Consider the following 22,632-nt stretch of genomic DNA (forward strand, 5'->3'; position numbering starts at 1 on the left):
GGCTAACCATTTAGCTGTAGCTCTGGGATAACGTTAGCCAAGGCTAAGATAACGTTAGCACGTAAACGTAGCCATCACTCGAACTTAGACGAGAGGGAAAAGTAGTTGCAAACATAAAGCCAAAATGATTTTAAAATCAGATTGAATTACTTGTCTAGCAGAAAGCGGGCAACCTCTGCATCCTTTGTGAAATCCTTCTCCTTCAGGAGTTCTTTCCACCTGGAACAAGCAACGCTGATATTCACTCGCGTTTTGTCCCATCCTCGCTTATCTGATCTCTTTCTTTTATTTGGTGGCATGGTTTCCCTCTTAAGGGGCAAAACATATGTGTGGTCCTGCATTTAAAGTGTGACAGAATCATAAAAGTACAAAGCAGATTCACGCAGAAGCGCGCCTTATTGATCTTCACCTTAACTGTCTCCAGTGACGGCAAGTTCTAGGTAAACACGAAAGGCGAAGCGCGTATATCCCTTTCGGCTACTGTATTCAAATATGGCGACGCAAGAGGGCAGCCTCCAGCAGACTGCGCCCTGCCTGTGTGTATATATATATAGTGAAATCATTCTAAGCCTATGAGAAAGCTTCCGTTTGTATGTGAATTGCATTACACTTTAGCAAATATATATTTATGAAAGCAATAGTTGATATTTGCTAATAAACAACCACGTAAATTACACATTGTAACTTTAAAGTCACCTCCTATTATGACTGGGCAGTTTGAAATATTGGAGATGGATGAGAAGATGTTATTTAAAAAGGATGGGTCATCATTGTTTGGGCCATGGACATTGCAGATTGTAACTGGGCTAATGCTGATTGATATGTTAATGATTATAAAACGACCACCAGAGTCTGTGATGTCTTGTGATGAACAAATCAGACTTTCTTGTTCATTAAAATGCATACCCCTCTTTGTTTTGTGTTGTCATTAGCTGAGAATATGTGAATAAATTGCAGTGATTTAATTTTTTTGAAGTCTGAATCAGAAAGGTATGTTTCTTGTAACAAACATATAACTGCTTGTATTGTAGCCAGGTGATTAAATATTTTTATCTTTTTTGCCTGTGAGCCAAACCCACGGACGTTCTAAGTTACAACGTTGAGTGGTGACATGATGAGCCCATTCTTATGGAGTCATTATGAATGCTGAAGTTTTTCCCTTGTATCATCATCTGTTTACAGATCGGGAGTAGTTGTTTGCATCTGTGCATGATTTCTTTTGGGTATTGGTCATTCAGTCCATGTTTTGTCGTTGCACCAGCTCTTTCTGTTTGAATTGCTCAAATTTTGCGATTTTTGGACGTGGTCATGTGCTGTTGTTCTTTGGTCTTAGTTGGTGCACGTGGTGGAATAGGATGATGTTGACAGTATTGATGGGTAGCTTGAGAGTTGTTTGGACATGCATTTTTTGACAGATTTTTCGGGGTTGTCTGTGTTGTGTTCAGGGATGCCAGTGAAAACAAGATTGTCCCTCACGCTGCGTGATTGTAAATCCAGAATAGTCGCCTTTATTGCCTCATTGTCGGCTGTAACAGAGGTGAGCTGTGTGGTAACGGAGGAAAGCTGGGTAGTGAGTGTGTTGACAGACTGTTGTAGAGATTTATTTTCTTTTGTGAGTGTGTTGATTTGACCCTGTGAGAATTCCAGGCTTTCACGCAGTGTCCTGTAACACTCTGTGCAGCACTTCAGTGAGAGCAATTCTGGAGTCCTGTCTGGAGAGTTTATTTGCGATTGAAATGAGAATGTCGCTTATCTCAGTGCAGCATGGTGGTTTGGGAGAAGAGGATGAAGTGGTACCTGGGCTGGAGAGTGAGTCCAGACGGAGTCTCTTGGCGTTTGGAGTGGATGAGATTCTGGCTTTGGATGTGTCGGATGATTTTTCCTTATTCATGATGCAAAGTCTGTTAAATCACTCATCTGTATACTCCTCGAGGTGATCCAGGTCGAGTGTTAATATTGTCCGGTTTTGCGAAGGAAAAACAGAAGAAAAAAAAAAACGAGGGGAGAAAAGTTGTGATTCCGAGAGAGTTGGTTGTGTAGTTCAGCAGTCTAGCAGCTGGGGGCTGCCATCTTGGACCTTGCACCGCCTCGTCAGAGTTGCGATCACAGCGGCATCCTCCTCCTCACAGCCTCGGCATGTCATATAATATGTTTAACACCGTGTCCTAACAGCAAGCGAGCATCTGACTATCTTGCCACATTCCATTACGTTGGATGCTGTCAGTCTGGATCGGTTATATGCAGATCTCATGTCATGTAAACAAAAACCTATCAGCTCTGGTCTCAGAGTAACCACTGAAAAGATGAGTGAGTATGTACTGCCTTATTATTCATATTCACAACAATACTATCACAGGTAACGTAGGTAGGTATGTAGGTATCATTGTTGTAGCTACCACACTATATCGTACCACCATCTCCACTCTATAAAACAGGCTAGCTCTGCTGAGCATCCCATGCTATTCTTACCAGAAATGTTAATCTTCCTGGTGATCTCCCTCCAGCCAGATGCCAACTTATGTAGGTTTTTGTAGTGAAATGATGTAGTTTCATGCAGATGACTTCTCATCTTAGCCATGTGAACCAGCCATTTCTCATCCATTGCGACGCTTTCAACACAAGCAACAGGAATGAAATAGAAATGTGGCATCTGACAAAAGTTTCATTCAAAATGGCATGGTGCATTGCGCTGCAGCACTTGCGAGCAGTTAGGACAGTCCAATAGAAAATGCAGTCAAACTAAGTGTCGCTGATGCTCACTCGCATCGCATCCAACGAAGACACGGTGTGAGTGTAAAGGTCAGTGGCTGCCTAAATCAAAAATAGAAACACAGGAATAAATAAGTTTGGAGAAATAAAAACAGGTAAAAAGGCAAAGACAAAATAATACATTAATTAATTAATTAATTAATTAATTAATTAGGTTTTTAAAAATGAAGAAGAACTAGATTTTAGAAAAAAATACAAAAACAAGTAAAGATGTCTGCAAATAAATACAAAAATAAATAAAAGGGAAAATTAGACAAAAAAATCAATAGGGGAAATGATACAGAGGTAATTAAATATTTTCAAAACTTCATTTTTATTTTGGCAACTTTCGTACTCTACATATCATGACATCACCCTAATATTTCAAAATAAACCATTTTAAAAGTTTTAATGAAATCTTTCAAAGTAAACTCCTTCGGTTGGATAAGGACCCCACATATTCCAAAATTTTAACTTTTAATTTCTTAGTTAAAACAATTAGTTTTAATTTGCTTCTTCATTTATTTACCTTTGTGTTAATTACTGTAATTATTTACTTTCCTTTTTAATTTTCCTGTTTATTTATTTATTTAAGTACTTATTTTTAAATGCATTTATCTTTTATTTTGCCTTTGCATTTGTCCCCTTTTTATTTCCCCTAACTTATTTATTTCTCCATATTTATTTTTGATTTTGGCAGTTTCTGTCCTCCAAACCATATTTACAAACTGATATGAAGTATATTTAAACTGGAACAGACAAAATGTTTTTACCTGTTGCTTTTATCTTCCTTTCCTGTGCTCTCTTAAAAACTAAGAGAGCACTCTTAGTGCACTAAAAAATAAGATTGTTTTAATACAACACACTCTTCACTCCACTATATTAACACATTTACCATATACAAGCTAGGGCTGCACGGTATATGTGGTAGATGGTAGAAATGATATAAATTTGGCCCACGGTAGAGATTTGCGCTCTACCGTCCTATCGTTGATGACATCATCGCACCTGCCTCAGTGTGAAAATGGCTGCGAGCACAGAGACAGCGGAGCAAGAGGAGCTGGTTCACGTCCGTGATTTAGCGTAGCACGTGCAACATGTGTTGCTGGAGAACTTCTGAGTGAGTGAGTTAATGTCTTATGAACAACCCTGGACTTTTCAGACTCTTTTAGCGACTTACAGCTCAGAGGGAACTCATTCAGTGTCTCCTCTGGCAGCAGCACAGTGTCTCTCCCTCTCCTCTCTCTCTCTCGAGAGTTTGTCATAAACCTTTGGTAATGTAAACCTGTGTGACACTAGGGACTCCACAAAAAACTCCATATGTGAATGTGTGATAGTTGTGGTATCATAACAGCCGGTCACAGGTTACAGCGTGATGATTAGAGGAGAAATGGCAGAGCATAAAGGTCCAGGTGGAAAAAAAACAACTCAGTCATTTAGGATTTTGCTAAAAGAAGGAAATTACCTTTTGATATAGATCCCAGGGGACATTTTGCACCATAAAGTACTGGGTTTTAATTTTGAGTTTTGAGATCTGCATTCTGCACAATAAATGCTCTAAAAAATACATTATATCTTTGCTTTTGTTGTTGTGTTTTTTAGCTTTGCTAAGGGACTACAAAACCCATTCAGAAACACTTCTATTATAACTTTTACACTTAAATTTATACCGCGATATATACCGTTACCGTGAAGGGATTTGATTTATACCGTGATATGAATTTTAGGTCATACCACCCAGCCCTAATACAAGCATACTCTATGCATACTAAATATTATTAGTTTAAAAGTGTCAATGTGGTAAACATCAGCGTTTTTGTTTTCTTCAGGCATCATCCATTATTGACAAAGTCAAGTTTATTATTTATTATTTTTTAAATGTATTTGATTATTAACTCTGTGTGTGTGTGTGTGTGTGTGTGTGTGTGTGTCGCCAGGGTAACACAGGCAGAGAGGAGGTGTTGTTTCTGCGGCTGTACCTCCTCCAAAGTCTTCTCTCCTACATCGAAGGAAACGACGATCAGGCTCAACGCCAACTGTCCAAAGTTTGTTTGTTTGTTTCTCTTCAACCAGAATTACTTCTCACCTGATTTTTAGTTAAAGGAATAGTTCAACATTCTTCCTCTCTGAGAGTCAGACGTTCAGGTTGATACCACCCTTATGTCTGTGCAGTTAATATGAGCTTCTGTTTATGTTAGCATAGCTTAGCATAAAAACTGGAAACAGAGGGACACAGCTAGCCTGTCTCTGTCCAAAAGAACAACATCCACCTACCAGCTCCTCTAGAGCTCACTGATTAACATGTTATATCTGGTCTGTTAATTGTGAAGGACATAGGCTGCTAAAATCAATCAGTCAATCAAGAAATAAAGGGCTGAATTACTGTGCCACGAAATAAAACAAAAAATATAAAAAGATATATATGTAGGCATTAGTTAATTAATTAAGTGTGGCATAGATTGGTGTTAACATTTTTAATTTGCTTCTTTATTAATTTATCTTTGTATTACTCCCCTATTTATTTACTTCCCTATTTAATGTATATGTATGTATGTGTATATGTATGTACAGTACAGGCCAAAAGTTTGGACACACCTTCTCATTCAATGCGTTTTCTTTATTTTCATGACTATTTACATTGTAGATTCTCACTGAAGGCATCAAAACTATGAATGAACACGTGGAGTTATGTACTTAACAAAAAAAGGTGAAATAACTGAAAACATGTTTTATATTCTAGTTTCTTCAAAATAGCCACCCTTTGCTCTGATTACTGCTTTGCACACTCTTGGCATTCTCTCGATGAGCTTCAAGAGGTAGTCACCTGAAATGGTTTTCCAACAGTCTTGAAGGAGTTCCCAGAGGTGTTTAGCACTTGTTGGCCCCTTTGCCTTCACTCTGCGGTCCAGCTCACCCCAAACCATCTCGATTGGGTTCAGGTCCGGTGACTGTGGAGGCCAGGTCATCTGCCGCAGCACTCCATCACTCTCCTTCTTGGTCAAATAGCCCTTACACAGCCTGGAAGTGTGTTTGGGGTCATTGTCCTGTTGAAAAATAAATGATCGTCCAACTAAACGCAAACCGGATGGGATGGCATGTCGCTGCAGGATGCTGTGGTAGCCATGCTGGTTCAGTGTGCCTTCAATTTTGAATAAATCCCCAACAGTGTCACCAGCAAAACACCCCATCACCATCACACCTCCTCCTCCATGCTTCACAGTGGGAACCAGGCATGTGGAATCCATCCGCTCACCTTTTCATGCGCCTCACAAAGACACGGCGGTTGGAACCAAAGATCTCAAATTTGGACTCATCAGACCAAAGCACAGATTTCCACTGGTCTAATGTCCATTCCTTGTGTTTCTTGGCCCAAACAAATCTCTTCTGCTTGTTGCCTCTCCTTAGCAGTGGTTTCCTAGCAGCTATTTGACCATGAAGGCCTGATTCGCGCAGTCTCCTCTTAACACTTGTTGTAGAGATGGGTCTGCTGCTAGAACTCTGTGTGGCATTCATCTGCTCTCTGATCTGAGCTGCTGTTAACTTGCGATTTCTGAGGCTGGTGACTCGGATGAACTTATCCTCAGAAGCAGAGGTGACTCTTGGTCTTCCTTTCCTGGGTGGGTCCTCATGTGTGCCAGTTTCGTTGTAGCGCTTGATGGTTTTTGCGACTCCACTTGGGGACACATTTAAAGTTTTTGCAATTTTCCGGACTGACTGACCTTCATTTCTTAAAGTAATGATGGCCACTTCTTTTTCTTTAGTTAGCTGATTGGTTCTTGCCATAATATGAATTTTAACAGTTGTCCAATAGGGCTGTCGGCTATGTATTAACCTGACTTCTGCACAACACAACTGATGGTCCCAACCCCATTGATAAAGCAAGAAATTCCACTAATTAACCCTGATAAGGCACACCTGTGAAGTGGAAACCATTTCAGGTGACTACCTCTTGAAGCTCATGGAGAGAATGCCAAGAGTGTGCAAAGCAGTAATCAGAGCAAAGGGTGGCTATTTTGAAGAAACTAGAATATAAAACATGTTTTCAGTTATTTCACCGTTTTTTGTTAAGTACATAACTCCACATGTGTTCATTCATAGTTTTGATGCCTTCAGTGAGAATCTACAATGTAAATAGTCATGAAAATAAAGAAAACGCATTGAATGAGAAGGTGTGTCCAAACTTTTGGCCTGTACTGTATATATATATATATGTGTGTGTGTGTGTGTGTGTGTGTGTGTGTGTGTGTGTGGTTTTCCCTTTGCATTTCCCCCTCTTTTTATTTCCCCAAGCTGTTTTATTTCTGTTTTATTTTCTTTATACATCTCACTATGCATTTCCACTTAATTATGCAATTGATGTTAGGTTAATTTATTCATTAAGTCTATATGTATTTATTTTTATAAATTTGATATAATATGTTTTTGAAATTGTAATGAAATTATAATGAAAATTTTGAAATTAAAATTATAATTTTTTTTTTTTTTAATTTACAAGACAGATTTTTTTTTTTTTTTTTTTTTTAAATCAATTTTTTAGACTTGCACGGATTACAATTTTTTGGGCCAATCCCGATTTCGGATTTGCAGAGTGTTTGGAAGGCCAATCCCGATTTTCCTTTTTGCTCAAATATAACTTCAGGTACAGTATTAAAATAAATAAGTAAAAAAGGCATTCATAGATAAAAACATAGATAAATAAAATAATAATTCTTTGTGTATAGCATTTGTGGGTAATTTCTTGAATAGACAAAAATTCCATACAACCGACATGGTGTAGTTCGCCTGTACGAAAGCTCTTAGCACTGAGGACGCGGACGCGCATCTACGGCACGCAGATGCGCATCTACGGCACGCGGACATGTGCCTTGTCAGTTTCAAGTGGAACAGTGCAGCAGTGAGAGCTCTGCAGTTCAGTTTAACACGGACAATTAACAACTTTCTCCTTCTCTCTTTTGATGTGTGTGGGTGAATGATTAAGGTGAGAAGCCATATTTGTAAGAATTGAGTATAAAGCTATTTTTCCTTTGGTTTATTTCACAACCACACACATACACACTTGTTGTGAACCTCCTGCATTGAAAATTAAAGTATCCTCTCGAACCTGATTCTCTGGCCGGAATCATTTACTCCACTGTTGTCCTACCCAAACCAGTGTGTCCCTGAGGTCCCCTTCCTCACATCGCCTAAGCCGTGAGTTGTACATGTGCGTGTGCGCTGCTGATGTTACACGATGGCAATCATGCGGCGTGCCAGGAATTTGACCGGTGCTTTAAATCGGCATATTTTAGACTGACCGGCCGGTCGCAGGTCATAGCCGATCACGTGAAAACCCAGTTCCGAGCACTGCCGATTAATCGGTGCAAGTTTAGTATTTTTTATATTTATTTATTTTTATTGCTTTGAATCAATTTACAAATTTTTCAATTATTAATATATTTATAAGTTTTCCTCTGCACTTTTCCCCATATTTATTACCCCATGTTATTTATTTGTTTTTTATTTCTTTACACATTGCACTATGCATTTCTTCTGCATAATGCAATTATTGTTATTTTAATTGATTTGCTGTCTTTATTTATTCATTTTTATTCACTTAATTAATTCATTTATTCATTTTTGGATGTATTTTTAAAATTTATCTTAAATTTGTTTAAAATGTATTTATTAATATTTACATTTATTTATTTATTGTTTCCACCCTCTTTAATTCCCCAAATTTATTTATTTATGTATCATTTTTTAAACATTTCTTTATGTATTACCCTAGAAGCCTTAGTTTCCAGGAAGGATGTTTTTGCTGTTTTGCCAACAGGATACAGCAAGTGCCGCCCCTTGGGTAGGAAGGGTGTATGGGTGAGGGCCAGACTCAGTGTCTTTCTAGATTTGAGTCTGGATTTCCAGGCTACAATTTAATGGCATATTAATTTATTTGTTGAGTCTTCATTTATTTAATTTTGATCTTGGCAGCTTCTTTCATTCATAATGTGTTCAAAAATTATACGCACAGGTGTTTTAAACAGCCCACATCACAGGCTGCTGCCTTTCACCTCATATAATCTCATCACAGCAAAATAAATCAGGTTGTGGTTTAAAATAAAGGAAATATTTGACAGGATTAATACAGACCATTTTACTATCTGGTGCCATGAGGATTTTTATTGTTAGATTGATGAAGTTTCTCTTCATTCATCTGTCACGCTCTGGTTCTATTTCTGTTTCCTAGCAATGAAACGTGTTGTGATATGTAAATGTGTGTGTGTGTGTGTGTGTGTGTGATGTGTGATGTGTGATGTGTGTGTTTCAGGTAGAGTCTCTGTACAGCCGTCTGTGTCCGGACTCAGAGAAAATGGCTCAGCTGATGGCTCTTGGTTTCACTGAGAGAGAAGCTCGACTTGGCCTCCGAGCCTGTCAGGGAGACCTGCAGGAGGCTGCCATCCACATCTGCAACCAGAGACAGGTAACACACACACACACACACACACACACACACATTTCTGTAACCAAGTATTTAAAGATTCAGACACATAAAAAAGAAAACACAAGATGGTATGACATGTAAAAGAAGGAAGAATTATTTAAGCAGTCTAATCTAACTGAATTTGCAGCATTGACCATTTTAACTCTTTTGTATAAAATGACAGATTTTTTTAAGTAGTATCTCTTTCATTGAAGCATGTGTTTAAAAGTCACTCGCGTGGATGTGATGTGTGTAATGTGTTTGATGTGATTGATCTGAGGCTAATTCAGGTAACTCCACCTGCAGCCATTGTTCACCTACACACACACACATATGTATGTATGTATATATATATATATATTCAATTCAATTCAATTCAATTTTATTTATACAGCCCAATATCACAAATCACAATTTGCCTCACAGGGCTTTACAGCATACGACATCTCTCTGTCCTTATGACCCTCGCAGCGGATAAGGAAAAACTCCCCAAAAAAATCCCTTTAACGGGGAAAAAAAAACGTTAGAAACCTCAGGAAGAGCAACTGAGGAGGGATCCCTCTTCCAGGACGGACAGACGTGCAATAGATGTCGTACAGAACAGATCAGCATAACAAATTAACAGTAATCCACATGACACAATGAGAGAGAGAGAGAGAGAGAGAGAGAGAGAGAGAGAGAGAGAGATGCAGGTAATGACAGTAGCTTACAACAACATTATTGAAAGTAATAATATTATAGTTATAGTTCTGGCTACTGTGGTACAATATGTTGAAAGTATGTATTAATATCTGGCAGTATACATGTGTGACAATAGTCGTGTATAATAACAGTAGAAGTATGACTAATGACTAATGATGGCAGCAGCAGCAGGAGGAGGCATCTGGCAGGACCACGGCAGCAGCACAACCACACACGTCACGCTGTCCAGGCACCGCTGCGATAGTTAATCTGAGAGACAGTGGAGCACAAAGGCTCCGGAGAAGAAGCCGAGTTAGTGACATCCAGAATGACCGAGTTAGCAAGATGCAGTAATAGAATACGAGAGAGAGAGAGAGAGAGAGAGAGAGAAGAAGAAGAAGGGAAGGTGCCCGGTGTATTATAGGGGGGTCCTCCGGCAGACTAGGCCTAAGTCAGCCTAACTAGGGGCTGGTACAGGGCAAGCCTGAGCCAGCCCTAACTATAAGCTTTATCAAAGAGGAAAGTCTTAAGTCTAGTCTTAAATGTGAAGACGGTGTCTGCCTCCCGGACCGTAACAGGAAGATGATTCCACAGGAGAGGAGCCTGATAGCTAAAGGCTCTGGCTCCTGATCTACTTTTGGAGACTTTAGGGACCACGAGTAACCCTGCGTTCTCAGGGCGCAGTGTTCTGGTGGGATAATAAGGCACTATGAGCTCTCTAAGATATGACGGAGCTTGACAATAACTACAATAAGAACAATAACTTCAGTTTTGTCTGAATTTAACATCAGGAAATTGGTGCTCATCCAAGTTTTTATGTCCTTAAGGCAATTATAGAGTTTAGTTAATTGATTACTTTCTTCTGGCTTCATCGATAAATACAACTGAGTATCATCCGCATAACAATGGAAATTTATAGAGTGATTTCTAATGATGTTACCTAAAGGAAGCATATATAGAGTAAATAGGATTGGTCCGAGCCCAGAACCTTGCGGAACTCCAAAACAAACTTTGGTACGTAATGACGATTCATTATGAACGTGAACAAACTGAAAACGATCAGATAAATAAGATTTAAACCAGCTTAGTGCAGAACCTTTTAGGCCAATTAAGTGTTCCAGTCTCTGCAGTAGAATTTGATGGTCAATTGTGTCAAACGCCGCACTAAGATCTAATAAAACAAGTACAGAGACAAGTCCTTTGTCCGAAGCAATCAGAAGGTCATTTGTAATTTTAACTAGTGCTGTCTCAGTGCTATGATGCACTCTAAATCCTGACTGAAATTCCTCAAATAAATTATTATCATGGAGAAAATCACACAGCTGGTCACTACTTTCTCAAGGATCTTTGACATAAAGGGAAGATTAGATATTGGTCTATAGTTGGCTAACACCTCTGGATCCAGGGTGGGCTTTTTTAGTAGAGGTTTAATTACAGCTACCTTAAAAGACTGTGGTACATAGCCTGTTAATAAGGATATATTGATCATATCTAATATATGAGTGTTAACTAAAGGAAAGACCTCCTTAAGTAGCCTAGTTGGGATGGGGTCTAAGAGACACGTTGATGATTTAGATGAAGAAATCACAACAGTCAATTCTTGAAGAGAAATTGGGGAGAAGCAATCTAAATATATATTAGGTTTTACAGCTGTGTTTGAGGTTAGATAGGTACTATCTGAGGACAGGAGGTCATGAATTTTGCCTCTAATAGTTAGAATTTTGTCATTAAAAAAGCTCATAAAATCATTACTGCTAAGGGCTAAAGGAATACAAGGCTCAATAGAGCTTTGACTCTCAGTCAGCCTGGCTACAGTGCTGAAAAGAAACCTGGGGTTGTTCTTATTGTCTTCTATTAATGCTGAGTGCTGGCATTGCGGAACGAGATTCTTCCAGTTTGGTTAATCGCCAATTCCTTTCAAACTTTCGCGATATTTGTTTTAACTTACGGGTTTGAGAGTTATACCATGGAGCGAATTTTCTTTGCTTTTTTAACTTCTTTTTAAGAGGAGCTACAGAGTCAAGTGTTGTTAGCAGCGAGCCTACGGCGCTATCGACAAAATGATCAAAGTCGGTATGGGAAACCTCTGTTACTGAGGGACTTGGTATTGAATTTAATGACGGAGTAATCTTTTCCTTAAATTTTGCGACAGCACTATCTGATAAACATCTAGTATAGTAACTGTTGCTGAGTGGCGTGTGATCGAGTAAAAAGAAATCAGAAAAGTAATCAGATAATGATCCGATAGCGAGGGATTCTGTGGAAAGACTTTTAGGTTATCAATTTCAATTCCGTACGTCAGAACTAGATCGAGGGTATGGTTAAAACAGTGAGTGGGTTCATGTACACCCTGACTGAAGCCAATGGAGTCTAATAATGAGATAAACGCGGTAGCCAGGGAGTCATTATCAACGTCGACATGAATGTTAAAATCGCCTACAATAATAACTTTATCTGATTTAAGAACTAAACTGGATAAAAACTCTGAGAATTCAGATACAAATTCAGAATACGGGCCAGGAGCATGGTACACTATAACAAATAAAAGTGGCTGCGAGGTTTTTCAGGTCGGATGTAAAAGACTAAGAACGAGGCTTTCAAATGAATTATAATCTAGTTTAGGTTTAGGGCTGATTAACAGACTAGAGTTAAAAATGGCTGCAACTCCCCCTCCTCGGCCTCCTCCTAGGCACCCTTTGCTCTGATTACTGCTTTGCACACTCTTGGCATTCTCTCGATGAGCTTCAAGAGGTAGTCACCTGAAATGGTTTTCCAACAGTCTTGAAGGAGTTCCCAGAGGTGTTAGCACTTGTTGGCCCCTTTGCCTTCACTCTGCGGTCCAGCTCACCCCAAACCATCTCAATTGGGTTCAGGTCCGGTGACTGTGGAGGCCAGGTCATCTGCCGCAGCACTCCATCACTCTCCTTCTTGGTCAAATAGCCCTTACACAGCCTGGAAGTGTGTTTGGGGTCATTGTCCTGTTGAAAAATAAATGATCGTCCAACTAAACGCAAACCGGATGGGATGGCATGTCGCTGCAGGATGCTGTGGTAGCCATGCTGGTTCAGTGTGCCTTCAATTTTGAATAAATCCCCAACAGTGTCACCAGCAAAACACCCCCACACCATCACACCTCCTCCTCCATGCTTCACAGTGGGAACCAGGCATGTGGAATCCATCCGTTCACCTTTTCTGCGTCTCACAAAGACACGGCGGTTGGAACCAAAGATCTTAAATTTGGACTCATCAGACCAGGGCACAGATTTCCACTGGTCTAATGTCCATTCCTTGTGTTTCTTGGCCCAAACAAATCTCTTCTGCTTGTTGCCTCTCCTTAGCAGTGGTTTCCTAGCAGCTATTTGACCATGAAGGCCTGATTCGCACAGTCTCCTCTTAACAGTTGTTGTAGAGATGGGTCTGCTGCTAGAACTCTGTGTGGCATTCATCTGCTCTCTGATCTGAGCTGCTGTTAACTTGCGATTTCTGAGGCTGGTAACTCGGATGAACTTATCCTCAGAAGCAGAGATGACTCTTGGTCTTCCTTTCCTGGGTCGGTCCTCATGTGTGCCACTTTCGTTGTAGCACTTGATGGTTTTTGCGACTCCACTTGGGGACACATTTAAAGTTTTTGCAATTTTCCGGACTGACTGACCTTCATTTCTTAAAGTAATGATGGCCACTCGTTTTTCTTTAGTTAGCTGATTGGTTCTTGCCATAATATGAATTTTAACAGTTGTCCAATAGGGCTGTCGGCTGTGTATTAACCTGACTTCTGCACAACACAACTGATGGTCCCAACCCCATTGATAAAGCAAGAAATTCCACTAATTAACCCTGATAAGGCACACCTGTGAAGTGGAAACCATTTCAGGTGACTACCTCTTGAAGCTCATGGAGAGAATGCCAAGAGTGTGCAAAGCAGTAATCAGAGCAAAGGGTGGCTATTTTGAAGAAACTAGAATATAAAACATGTTTTCAGGTATTTCACCTTTTTTTGTTAAGTACATAACTCCACATGTGTTCATTCATAGTTTTGATGCCTTCAGTGAGAATCTACAATGTAAATAGTCATGAAAATAAAGAAAACGCATTGAATGAGAAGGTGTGTCCAAACTTTTGGCCTGTACTGTATATATATGTATATATATATATATATATATATATCTGTGTGTGTGTGTGTGCGCGCACATATCTATATATATCGATATATATATATATATATATATATATATATATATATATACAGTACAGGCCAAAAGTTTGGACACACCTTCTCATTCAATGCGATTTCTTTATTTTCATGACTATTTACATTGTAGATTCTCACTGAAGGCATCAAAACTATGAATGAACACATGTGGAGTTATGTACTTAACAAAAAAAGGTGAAATAACTGAAAACATGTTTTATATTCTAGTTTCTTCAAAATAGCCACCCTTTGCTCTGATTACTGCTTTGCACACTCTTGGCATTCTCTCCATGAGCTTCAAGAGGTAGTCACCTGAAATGGTTTCCACTTCACAGGTGTGCCTTATCAGGGTTAATTAGTGGAATTTCTTGCTTTATCAATGGGGTTGGGACCATCAGTTGTGTTGTGCAGAAGTCAGGTTAATACACAGCCGACAGCCCTATTGGACAACTGTTAAAATTCATATTATGGCAAGAACCAATCAGCTAACTAAAGAAAACGAGTGGCCATCATTACTTTAAGAAATGAAGGTCAGTCAGTCCGAAAATTGCAAAAACTTTAAATGTGTCCCCAAGTGAGTCGCAAAACCATCAAGCGCTACAATGAAACTGGCACACATGAGGACCGACCAGAAAGGAAGACCAAGAGTCACCTCTGCTTCTGAGGATAAGTTCATCCGAGTCACCAGCCTCAGAAATCGCAAGTTAACAGCAGCTCAGATCAGAGAGCAGATGAATGCCACACAGAGTTCTAGCAGCAGACCCATCTCTAGAACAAGTGTTAAGAGGAGACTGCGCGAATCAGGCCTTCATGGTCAAATAGCTGCTAGGAAACCACTGCTAAGGAGAGGCAACAAGCAGAAGAGATTTGTTTGGGCCAAGAAACACAAGGAATGGACATTAGACCAGTGGAAATCTGTGCTTTGGTCTGATGAGTCCAAATTTGAGTCTTTGTGAGACGCAGAAAAGGTGAACGGATGGATTCCACATGCCTGGTTCCCACTGTGAAGCATGGAGGAGGAGGAGGTGTGATGGTGTGGGGTGTTTGCTGGTGACACTGTTGGGGATTTATTCAAATTGAAGGCACACTGAATCCAGCATGGCTACCACAGCATCCTGCAGCGACATGCCATCCCATCCGGTTTGCGTTTAGTTGGACGATCATTTATTTTTCAACAGGACAATGACCCCAAACACACCTCCAGGCTGTGTAAGGGCTATTTGACCAAGAAGGAGAGTGATGGAGTGCTGCGGCAGATGACCTGGCCTCCACAGTCACCGGACCTGAACCCAATCGAGATGGTTTGGGGTGAGCTGGACCGCAGAGTGAAGGCAAAGGGGCCAACAAGTGCTAAACACCTCTGGGAACTCCTTCAAGACTGTTGGAAAACCATTTCAGGTGACTACCTCTTGAAGCTCATGGAGAGAATGCCAAGAGTGTGCAAAGCAGTAATCAGAGCAAAGGGTGGCTATTTTGAAGAAACTAGAATATAAAACATGTTTTCAGTTATTTCACCTTTTTTTGTTAAGTACATGACTCCACATGTGTTCATTCATAGTTTTGATGCCTTCAGTGAGAATCTACAATGTAAATAGTCATGAAAATAAAGAAAACGCATTGAATGAGAAGGTGTGTCCAAACTTTTGGCCTGTACTGTATATATGTATATGTACATATATACATACATCAAACAACACTGCACAGCTCGTACTGATGGCACAGATCAGCAAACAAATAGGCAAACAAAACCTCCTTTGTACATTTACCACTACAGATTGTGTTTTTCCTTCGCTGTTTTTGATCTCAAAACCTTTGTCTGGTCACATAAAGCCACTAGAATTAAGTAATCCTGAGCCCCTGTGCTTCTGTCAGTCTACATTAGTCGTAAAACATGGAGTCTGTTGTCCTTTGTCTTATTTTATCTTCCTGTTCCATTTTGATAGCAAGCAAATTGGGATACCACATGTTGCCTTCACACACAGCAGGGAGTGTCCTTCTGAGGGACTCTTTTGCTCTCCGCCCGACTGCTCCCCAAGTGTCATTTAGCAGCTAGGTGACAATCCTGGCTGTCTGATGTCCCTCTATGATCTGCTGTTATATGGAACCTACCATTTCAATAGCCATGTGTCCCACATTTTGTTGATTTGATTTTGATTTTTCCAACAAATGTTTAATTTTCTTAAAGTAATCATGATTAAATCAAATTTTGGATTCAGAGTTTCTACTAAAATCTTCTAAGTACTTCTTTTAGCCTACTTGAGGTAATTTTAGATTTTAATGTATTGTGTGAGGTTATTTTTGTTCAACAACAATAAGTATCATAAATGAATGTTGTCTGTTACATTATGAGCAAAAAAGAATTTTTTTTGGCAGAATTCCACAGATTTTCATTTTGGATCACCGCTGAAAACAGTTTGAATAATCTACAGATTCTGTGTGGGCCTGACAATAAGAATAAGTGTTGTGTTGATCAGGAGCGAGAGGAGCTGAAGCAGAGGGAGAGGCAGAAGAGGAGCAAGAGGATGGAGGACATCTCCACTCTCACAGAGATGGGATACTCCAGAAGGGATGCTGCCAGAGCTCTGCACCTCGCTGACGGAGACATGAACAAAGCTTACGAAGTCAGTACCTGTACTTTTACTGCAGTAAAGGATCTGAATACTTTTTTTACTACTGAGAAAAAGGCAGAGAGTCTTCCTCAGCAGATGGAGATGGCTCAGCTGTCGTCAAAGCTCTGAAAGACTCCAGTAAGTGGTGAAAGTTTAAGTTGTTGAACTTGTTTTGTGTTGTCTTAAGATCCTCCAGGACTCTACTCAAGTTGCCCAGGCGACCAATAACAACACAGAGGGGGTAGTCGATCCGGAGAAGGTGGAGCAGGTAAAGATACTCCTACTCCTAGAACCTACTTACCACTCCTGTAAATTGAATCTACAACACCTCTCCAAGGCAGACCCACAGTACTCTGAGATCAGGAGTACAGGGGTGGTTTTAGTCTCTTTTGAAAGGTAACAACAAAATACAACGATATTTGTAGATGTTAAAAATGTGTTATGGAGTCAATATGTTACTGTATGGAATCATCTGGACCTTTGCAGATGGTCATCCCATTCTTGTGAACGCAATATTTCGAATGCCTGGAGGGCATTTTTACAAATTTGGCACAATTGTCCACTTGGAGTCAACCATGAACTGATTAGATATTGGTGGTCATAGGTCAAAGGCCACTGTGACCTTGTCTGCCTCATTCTCACGAACGCGATGCCTCAAGAACCCCTTCATGGAATATTTTCAAAGTTGGCACAAATGTCCACTTTTAGTCAAGGATGAACTGATTAATTTTTGGTAGTGAAAAGTGTAGGTCACTGTGACCCTCTTTGTTGTATTCTCGTGATCGTGATTGTGATATCTTAGGAACCTCTTCTTGTTTTTTTTTTTTTATAATTTGACACAAATGTCCAATTTGAGTCAAGGATTAGCTGATTAGATTTTGGTCGTCAAAGGTCACTGTGACCCTGCATTTGTTTGATGTTTTATGTTGATCTCAAAAACACCTTGAGGAAACTTCTGCAAATTTGGCATTAAAGCTATAGTTGGTAATCCTGTTCAGAAACACTTTTTGTTATACTGGGTGAAATGGTCCTTCCATCCTGAGAGTAGTCAATACATAATGTGTTCAGAAAAAGGAACGAAAAAAATCTGACCTTTGTGGCAGCTGCAGGCCTGTAAAAACTCTGACCAATCCCTGCCTCTCAGTGCGAGTGTAAAGAACCAATCAGATGCCTTCATGTCTCGTCCTAACCAAGCCCCCCTCTGTCCCTTCCTCCCTCCTCCCTGCGTGCACTCATCACGTGTCACCATTGCCGGAAGTATTCAGCACACTCCTCAGCAGGAATACCGAGTTAGCAGGAGAATAAGTTTGCTGAACAATGGCAGAGAAAATGCAGCCAAAAGTACTACTTCCAGCATTACTTGTAACTAGAGATGTCCCGATCTGATGTTCGGATCGGTATCGGCCGCCAATATTAGCAAAAAACGTGCATCGGCATCAGATCGGACTGCGATCCAGGTTTTCCGGCCAGCCCAGCGCTCCACGATTCAAGCAGTCCATTCCAGTGATCCGCTCCAGCACTTACTATCAATCCACCAGGCCAGCATGCAGACACGCACAGAGGGAAGGGTAGGAAGGGTAGCGGTCAATTTAGTTAACTGACTGTTTGTTTTCTGCTCTGGCTTTTTGAGAGTGATATTTTTATTTGGTTTACACTGTTAATGTTTAAGTAAAGAGCACTGATGGCGTTGTTTTGGGCACAATTAGTGAAATTGGAGCCATGGATGGACTATTGCTTGTTTAAACAGTTGTACAATATTGTGTGCCTGTGCACCAGGCTGGCACTGACACTACAAAAATAACTGAAAAGGAAAGGCTGCATTGTTTGTTAAATGTCAACAATGTCTTGTGGTGTTAATCTATTTTTTATTTATTAGGGGGCCAAAGCACAAGTGTGTGGAGTTTTGCTGCTATTTTAATTTCAATGTTAGACATTTTCTTTCTTGTGTTGATTTATTTTCTATTTATTAGGGGGCCAAAGCAAACCAGCTATATTTTTTATTTAATGTTAATGTTCAAGTTTAAAGTTTGTTTATTTAACCCTGTTAACAATAAACAGGTCAGTTTCTCATACCAACTGTTGTGGATCATTCTAACTATCCTGATTAAGTAGTTGTTCTTGTTAGAGTAATATTGCTTGATCAGACCTTTTCTAACATGACTGACAACAAAATAAGTAAATATGTATAATACATGCTTGGATTGGATCGGTATCGGCCAAAACTCAAGGCTGTAATATCGGTATCGGATCGGAAGTGAAAAAGCTGGATCGGGACATCCCTACTTGTAACGGCTCGACCGCTAAACAGGCTAAGAAAAGAAAGTCGGAGGCAGAAAAGGCTGCGACAAAAAAGGCTTTGGATAAAGCGAGAGGACAAACCAGAGTCAACAGCAGCTTTTGAATGGTGGAGACAACTGAGGGAGCTGAAGGGCCTGAAAAGTGATGCAGAGGTTGCTGTCTTTCCGTTAGACAGGTAATTATTTGTTTTGCTTCGGGGGGATTTGTTATTTTCATGAAATATGTAAGGTTAGCCAACTTAGCCACTTTTGTAGCTCGTATTAGCCCAATGCTAACATTAGCTTCTCTGTCAGTGTACTGCAGGATGTTCAAGTTTGTGGGGGCATGGCTTTGGACGGAGCACTGATTGGGGGGCGGGGGGGCTTAGAGGAGGTGCCACTTTCAAATCTTGCTAGCTCTCCAACATTACCAACTATAGCTTTAATGTCCACTTGGACTCAGCAATGAACTGATTTGATTTCGGTGTTGGACAGTCAAGGTCACTGTGACCTCACAAAACATGTTTTTGCCATAACTCAAGAATTCATACGCTTACTGTGACAAAAGTGTCTAATAGGATGAACTAATGAAGTGATGACATTTCGTATCCTAAAAGTCAAAGGTCAAACCCTACACCCCTGTAGTGTGTTAAAGCCTGAGAGGGCGTGACAGACTCCTCCCTCTGTGTGTCTGTGCAGCTGTTGTATCTGGGTTTTGAACGGGGTGTCTCTGAAGCAGCTCTGAGACTAACAGGTGGAGATGTCCAATCAGCGACTCAGCTGCTGCTGGACAACCAGGGAGTCCTCTCCCCGGAGCTCCTGTCTGTGTCCCCGCCCTCCACCTCCTCTTCCTCCTCACCCTCCTCTGAGGAGCCCAGCACCTCCTCCAACTCCACAGGTAGGACGCAAAGGTGACAGGTCTGTCATATAATGCATCATTCAGGACATTGTAACCATGGTGACCAGACAGGATATTATGGTATGTAATAGACATTCAGCAGGATATTGTTCAGTGTGACTTCATCCAGAAGAAACATCCATAAATCCACTTAGAAATCGGAGAGAAAAACAGGTTTGGACAAACCACTATTGATTTATGGACACATTTTGCAAAACTTGTTTGGAACTGGTGGTGCTCTTTATCAGCCGATGTCAAAATAATTTTACACGTGTGGTCCAACTTGGGATGTCGTGGTCTGATCTTAAAGATCAGATCAAGATCACCTGCAGGTGGTTTTACTTGTGGGCTGTGGAGCGAAGCCACAGAAAAAAGATGAAGCGAACATATGCGCACGGGCATTTCATGTGAGAAGTTGTCAGTCTCGTTCAATGGAGGATTGGCCAGTCACCAAATGGGCCGGTGTGGCTGGCCCGATGAGACAAGTGAATGTCAAGCTAGTTGCTAGCTGTCAACTGGGGCGCCGAAAAAGGGGGGTGGGGGGGGGGTGGGGGGGGGAGGATTCTAGGGGCCCATGATTAAGAGGGGCCCAGAGAGGCCCCCTAATAAAACTATAATAATAATCACAAATATATTTTATTTACAATGTACTGTTAACAATAACTTTATTTGTTTTGGAAACATGGACACCCCCCCCCCCAACTGGATCAGCCGCAGTGCGCCGTAATTTGTCACAGACAGCAGGTAAGGAGGCGGAGACGGCATTATGCCTCAAAAATCAGGTAGCCAAAAACGGAAAGAAAGGAAGCTAACAGAGGAGAAAGAGAGGGGAGGTGCTGAGCAAAAAAAAAAAAAAAAAAGTCCAAAAAAGTTAATAACTTACAAATTATGGCGAAGAAAAGGTAGTTCCTTGCAACCCTAGAATTAAGATAAAAATATTCACAAACGAAAAAACACTGCTGATAAGTAGTAGACAGATGCGTGACTCAGAGCAGCATGTGTCACAGACACCAGACTCAGAGCGCAGCGGACCGGTGGAAAATGTCACCATCAGCATATTATTGTACATTAATAAAATCTATTTTATCATTACTTTAAGTCACATTGTTGAAAGAATTTAGTTGTCTGTGTTCAAGCAGGATAATAGGTCTCCATTCATTGCATGTCAGGCTTTCTATTTCCTTGTCGGAGATGGTGTTGCATTCAGGTCCCCCCAAAAAAAAGGGAGAAAAAAATGGCCGAGTATTCCAAAAAAAAAAAATTCACAATCCAATCCCATGCCATCGAACGAAGCTTCGAAGCTTCAAAGCTTCGATTTTTTGGGTCAGCCCAAGAACAGATACGTCAAGTGAAGCAGCAGCAGCAGCTGTCTGTCAGCGCCCAACTCCACCTGCCCCTGAACCAGTAACCCCACACGAGGAAGGAGGTGAGCAGCTGTGTGTTGAATTAATAATAATGACAAACTTTATTATAGACTCAAATGTAAGATAAGAACAAAAAACAATACACACAAAAGATATAAAAGATGAATCTATTATTATCTATTATTAACTTTTTTGTTTTGTTAAAATTCAGCTATCACTGAAATAGAAGAATTGCAGTAGGAACAGAGTAGAAAATTTGTGGTGTGCAGCAGACTGGGTGACTGCTCTCAGTGCAGTCAGAGAAATGTTTACATATTCTGGAAATCAGAAGATTCAATAGATTAACGACCATGTAGCCTCATATATCTATTTTTTCACCCCAAATCCAGTGCCACCACCTGTGAGTCTACAGTTTTGGAGAAAATTAGACCTACAAGAGGGAGACAGTGAACAGTGGGGCATTGTTAGTGAAAATCGCATTTTCTTTTGTTATTTTTGGTCAAATCACTGAAAGCATCTTTAAGTAAAACAAAACGGTGACTATGATGCTATTACAATAGTTAGGCTACATTATAGGAAATACTATATAATTTATGTATGTCACGTACACTCTACAGAGCCAGGTCCAGGATCCTGGATCCTCTTCAAGTTTGTCAGGGAGGAATGTGGAAGTAGAGGAAGAGATTGTTCTTTTTTCACAAATATGGGAATGATAGTCAAAAATACCATCAAAATGCATAGTTTTATGTAAAATAGTGTAAAAAAATTTTGCCGACCTCCTGGCCGGCTGTGTAAGGGGCCCAGTAAAAATTCTTTTCATGTGCCTAAAGTCCCTGGCGGTGCCCCTGGCTGTCAGTGCTGCAATGGGCGTCCCTCCCATGTTGTTTGTTTGCTGTGAGATCTTTAGAGGGATCGTAGGTGTCAATCTTGTGTTTTGATGCTTGAAAGAGGAGATAGGAGCGGCCTCTTCCAATACGAAAGAGGCTCTCGTTTTTCTTGAAATTTGATTGGCTCAGCCGCAGTCAAAAAACTTACATCTTTACAAGAAGAGGCAGCAAAGTGCTTCAAAATAACCAACCTGTTTGGCCGCGGCATTGGTTGACGGGCTGAGGCTGCTGGTGTTGCTAACCACGGAGATGGAGCTGGAGCCGGCAGTGCCATTATAGGAGGTGTATTAACGTTAGCTAACTTTGGTGAGTGTGCAATGTGTAAGTTTGGATTTGGCAAATTGTGTATTTCTTCTAGGTGTCTGTTTCAAGAGGCCAGTTAGCCTACTAGGTATTGCATTAAGTTGTTATAATTTAAACCTGTACTAAAAGAAAATATATGCTTGCTTTTTTTCCTGACGGTCAGCGGCACAGAACCCACAATAACCACACTCACCACACCACTACAAAGTGCAACAAAAGC

At 40.5% G+C, this 22,632-nt stretch overlaps 1 protein-coding gene across 2 annotated transcripts in view; it reads left to right on the plus strand.

Moving 5' to 3' along the window:
• nub1 (negative regulator of ubiquitin-like proteins 1) overlaps positions 1 to 22,632 on the plus strand; it is a 65,942-nt gene that overhangs the window by 41,350 nt on the left and 1,960 nt on the right. Inside the window, exons 10-14 of one of the 2 annotated variants that reach the window (XM_049565774.1) lie at positions 4,686 to 4,793; positions 9,053 to 9,205; positions 16,550 to 16,696; positions 16,872 to 16,952; positions 19,660 to 19,858. In XM_049565774.1, the coding sequence (XP_049421731.1) occupies positions 4,686 to 4,793; positions 9,053 to 9,205; positions 16,550 to 16,696; positions 16,872 to 16,952; positions 19,660 to 19,858 (688 nt within the window). The remainder of the gene's footprint in view (positions 1 to 4,685; positions 4,794 to 9,052; positions 9,206 to 16,549; positions 16,697 to 16,871; positions 16,953 to 19,659; positions 19,859 to 22,632) is intronic. The other variant, XM_049565775.1, reaches the window with a different exon arrangement.

This window comes from Epinephelus fuscoguttatus, linkage group LG21 (genome assembly GCF_011397635.1).
Source record: "Epinephelus fuscoguttatus linkage group LG21, E.fuscoguttatus.final_Chr_v1".
Lineage (NCBI taxonomy): Eukaryota > Metazoa > Chordata > Actinopteri > Perciformes > Serranidae > Epinephelus > Epinephelus fuscoguttatus.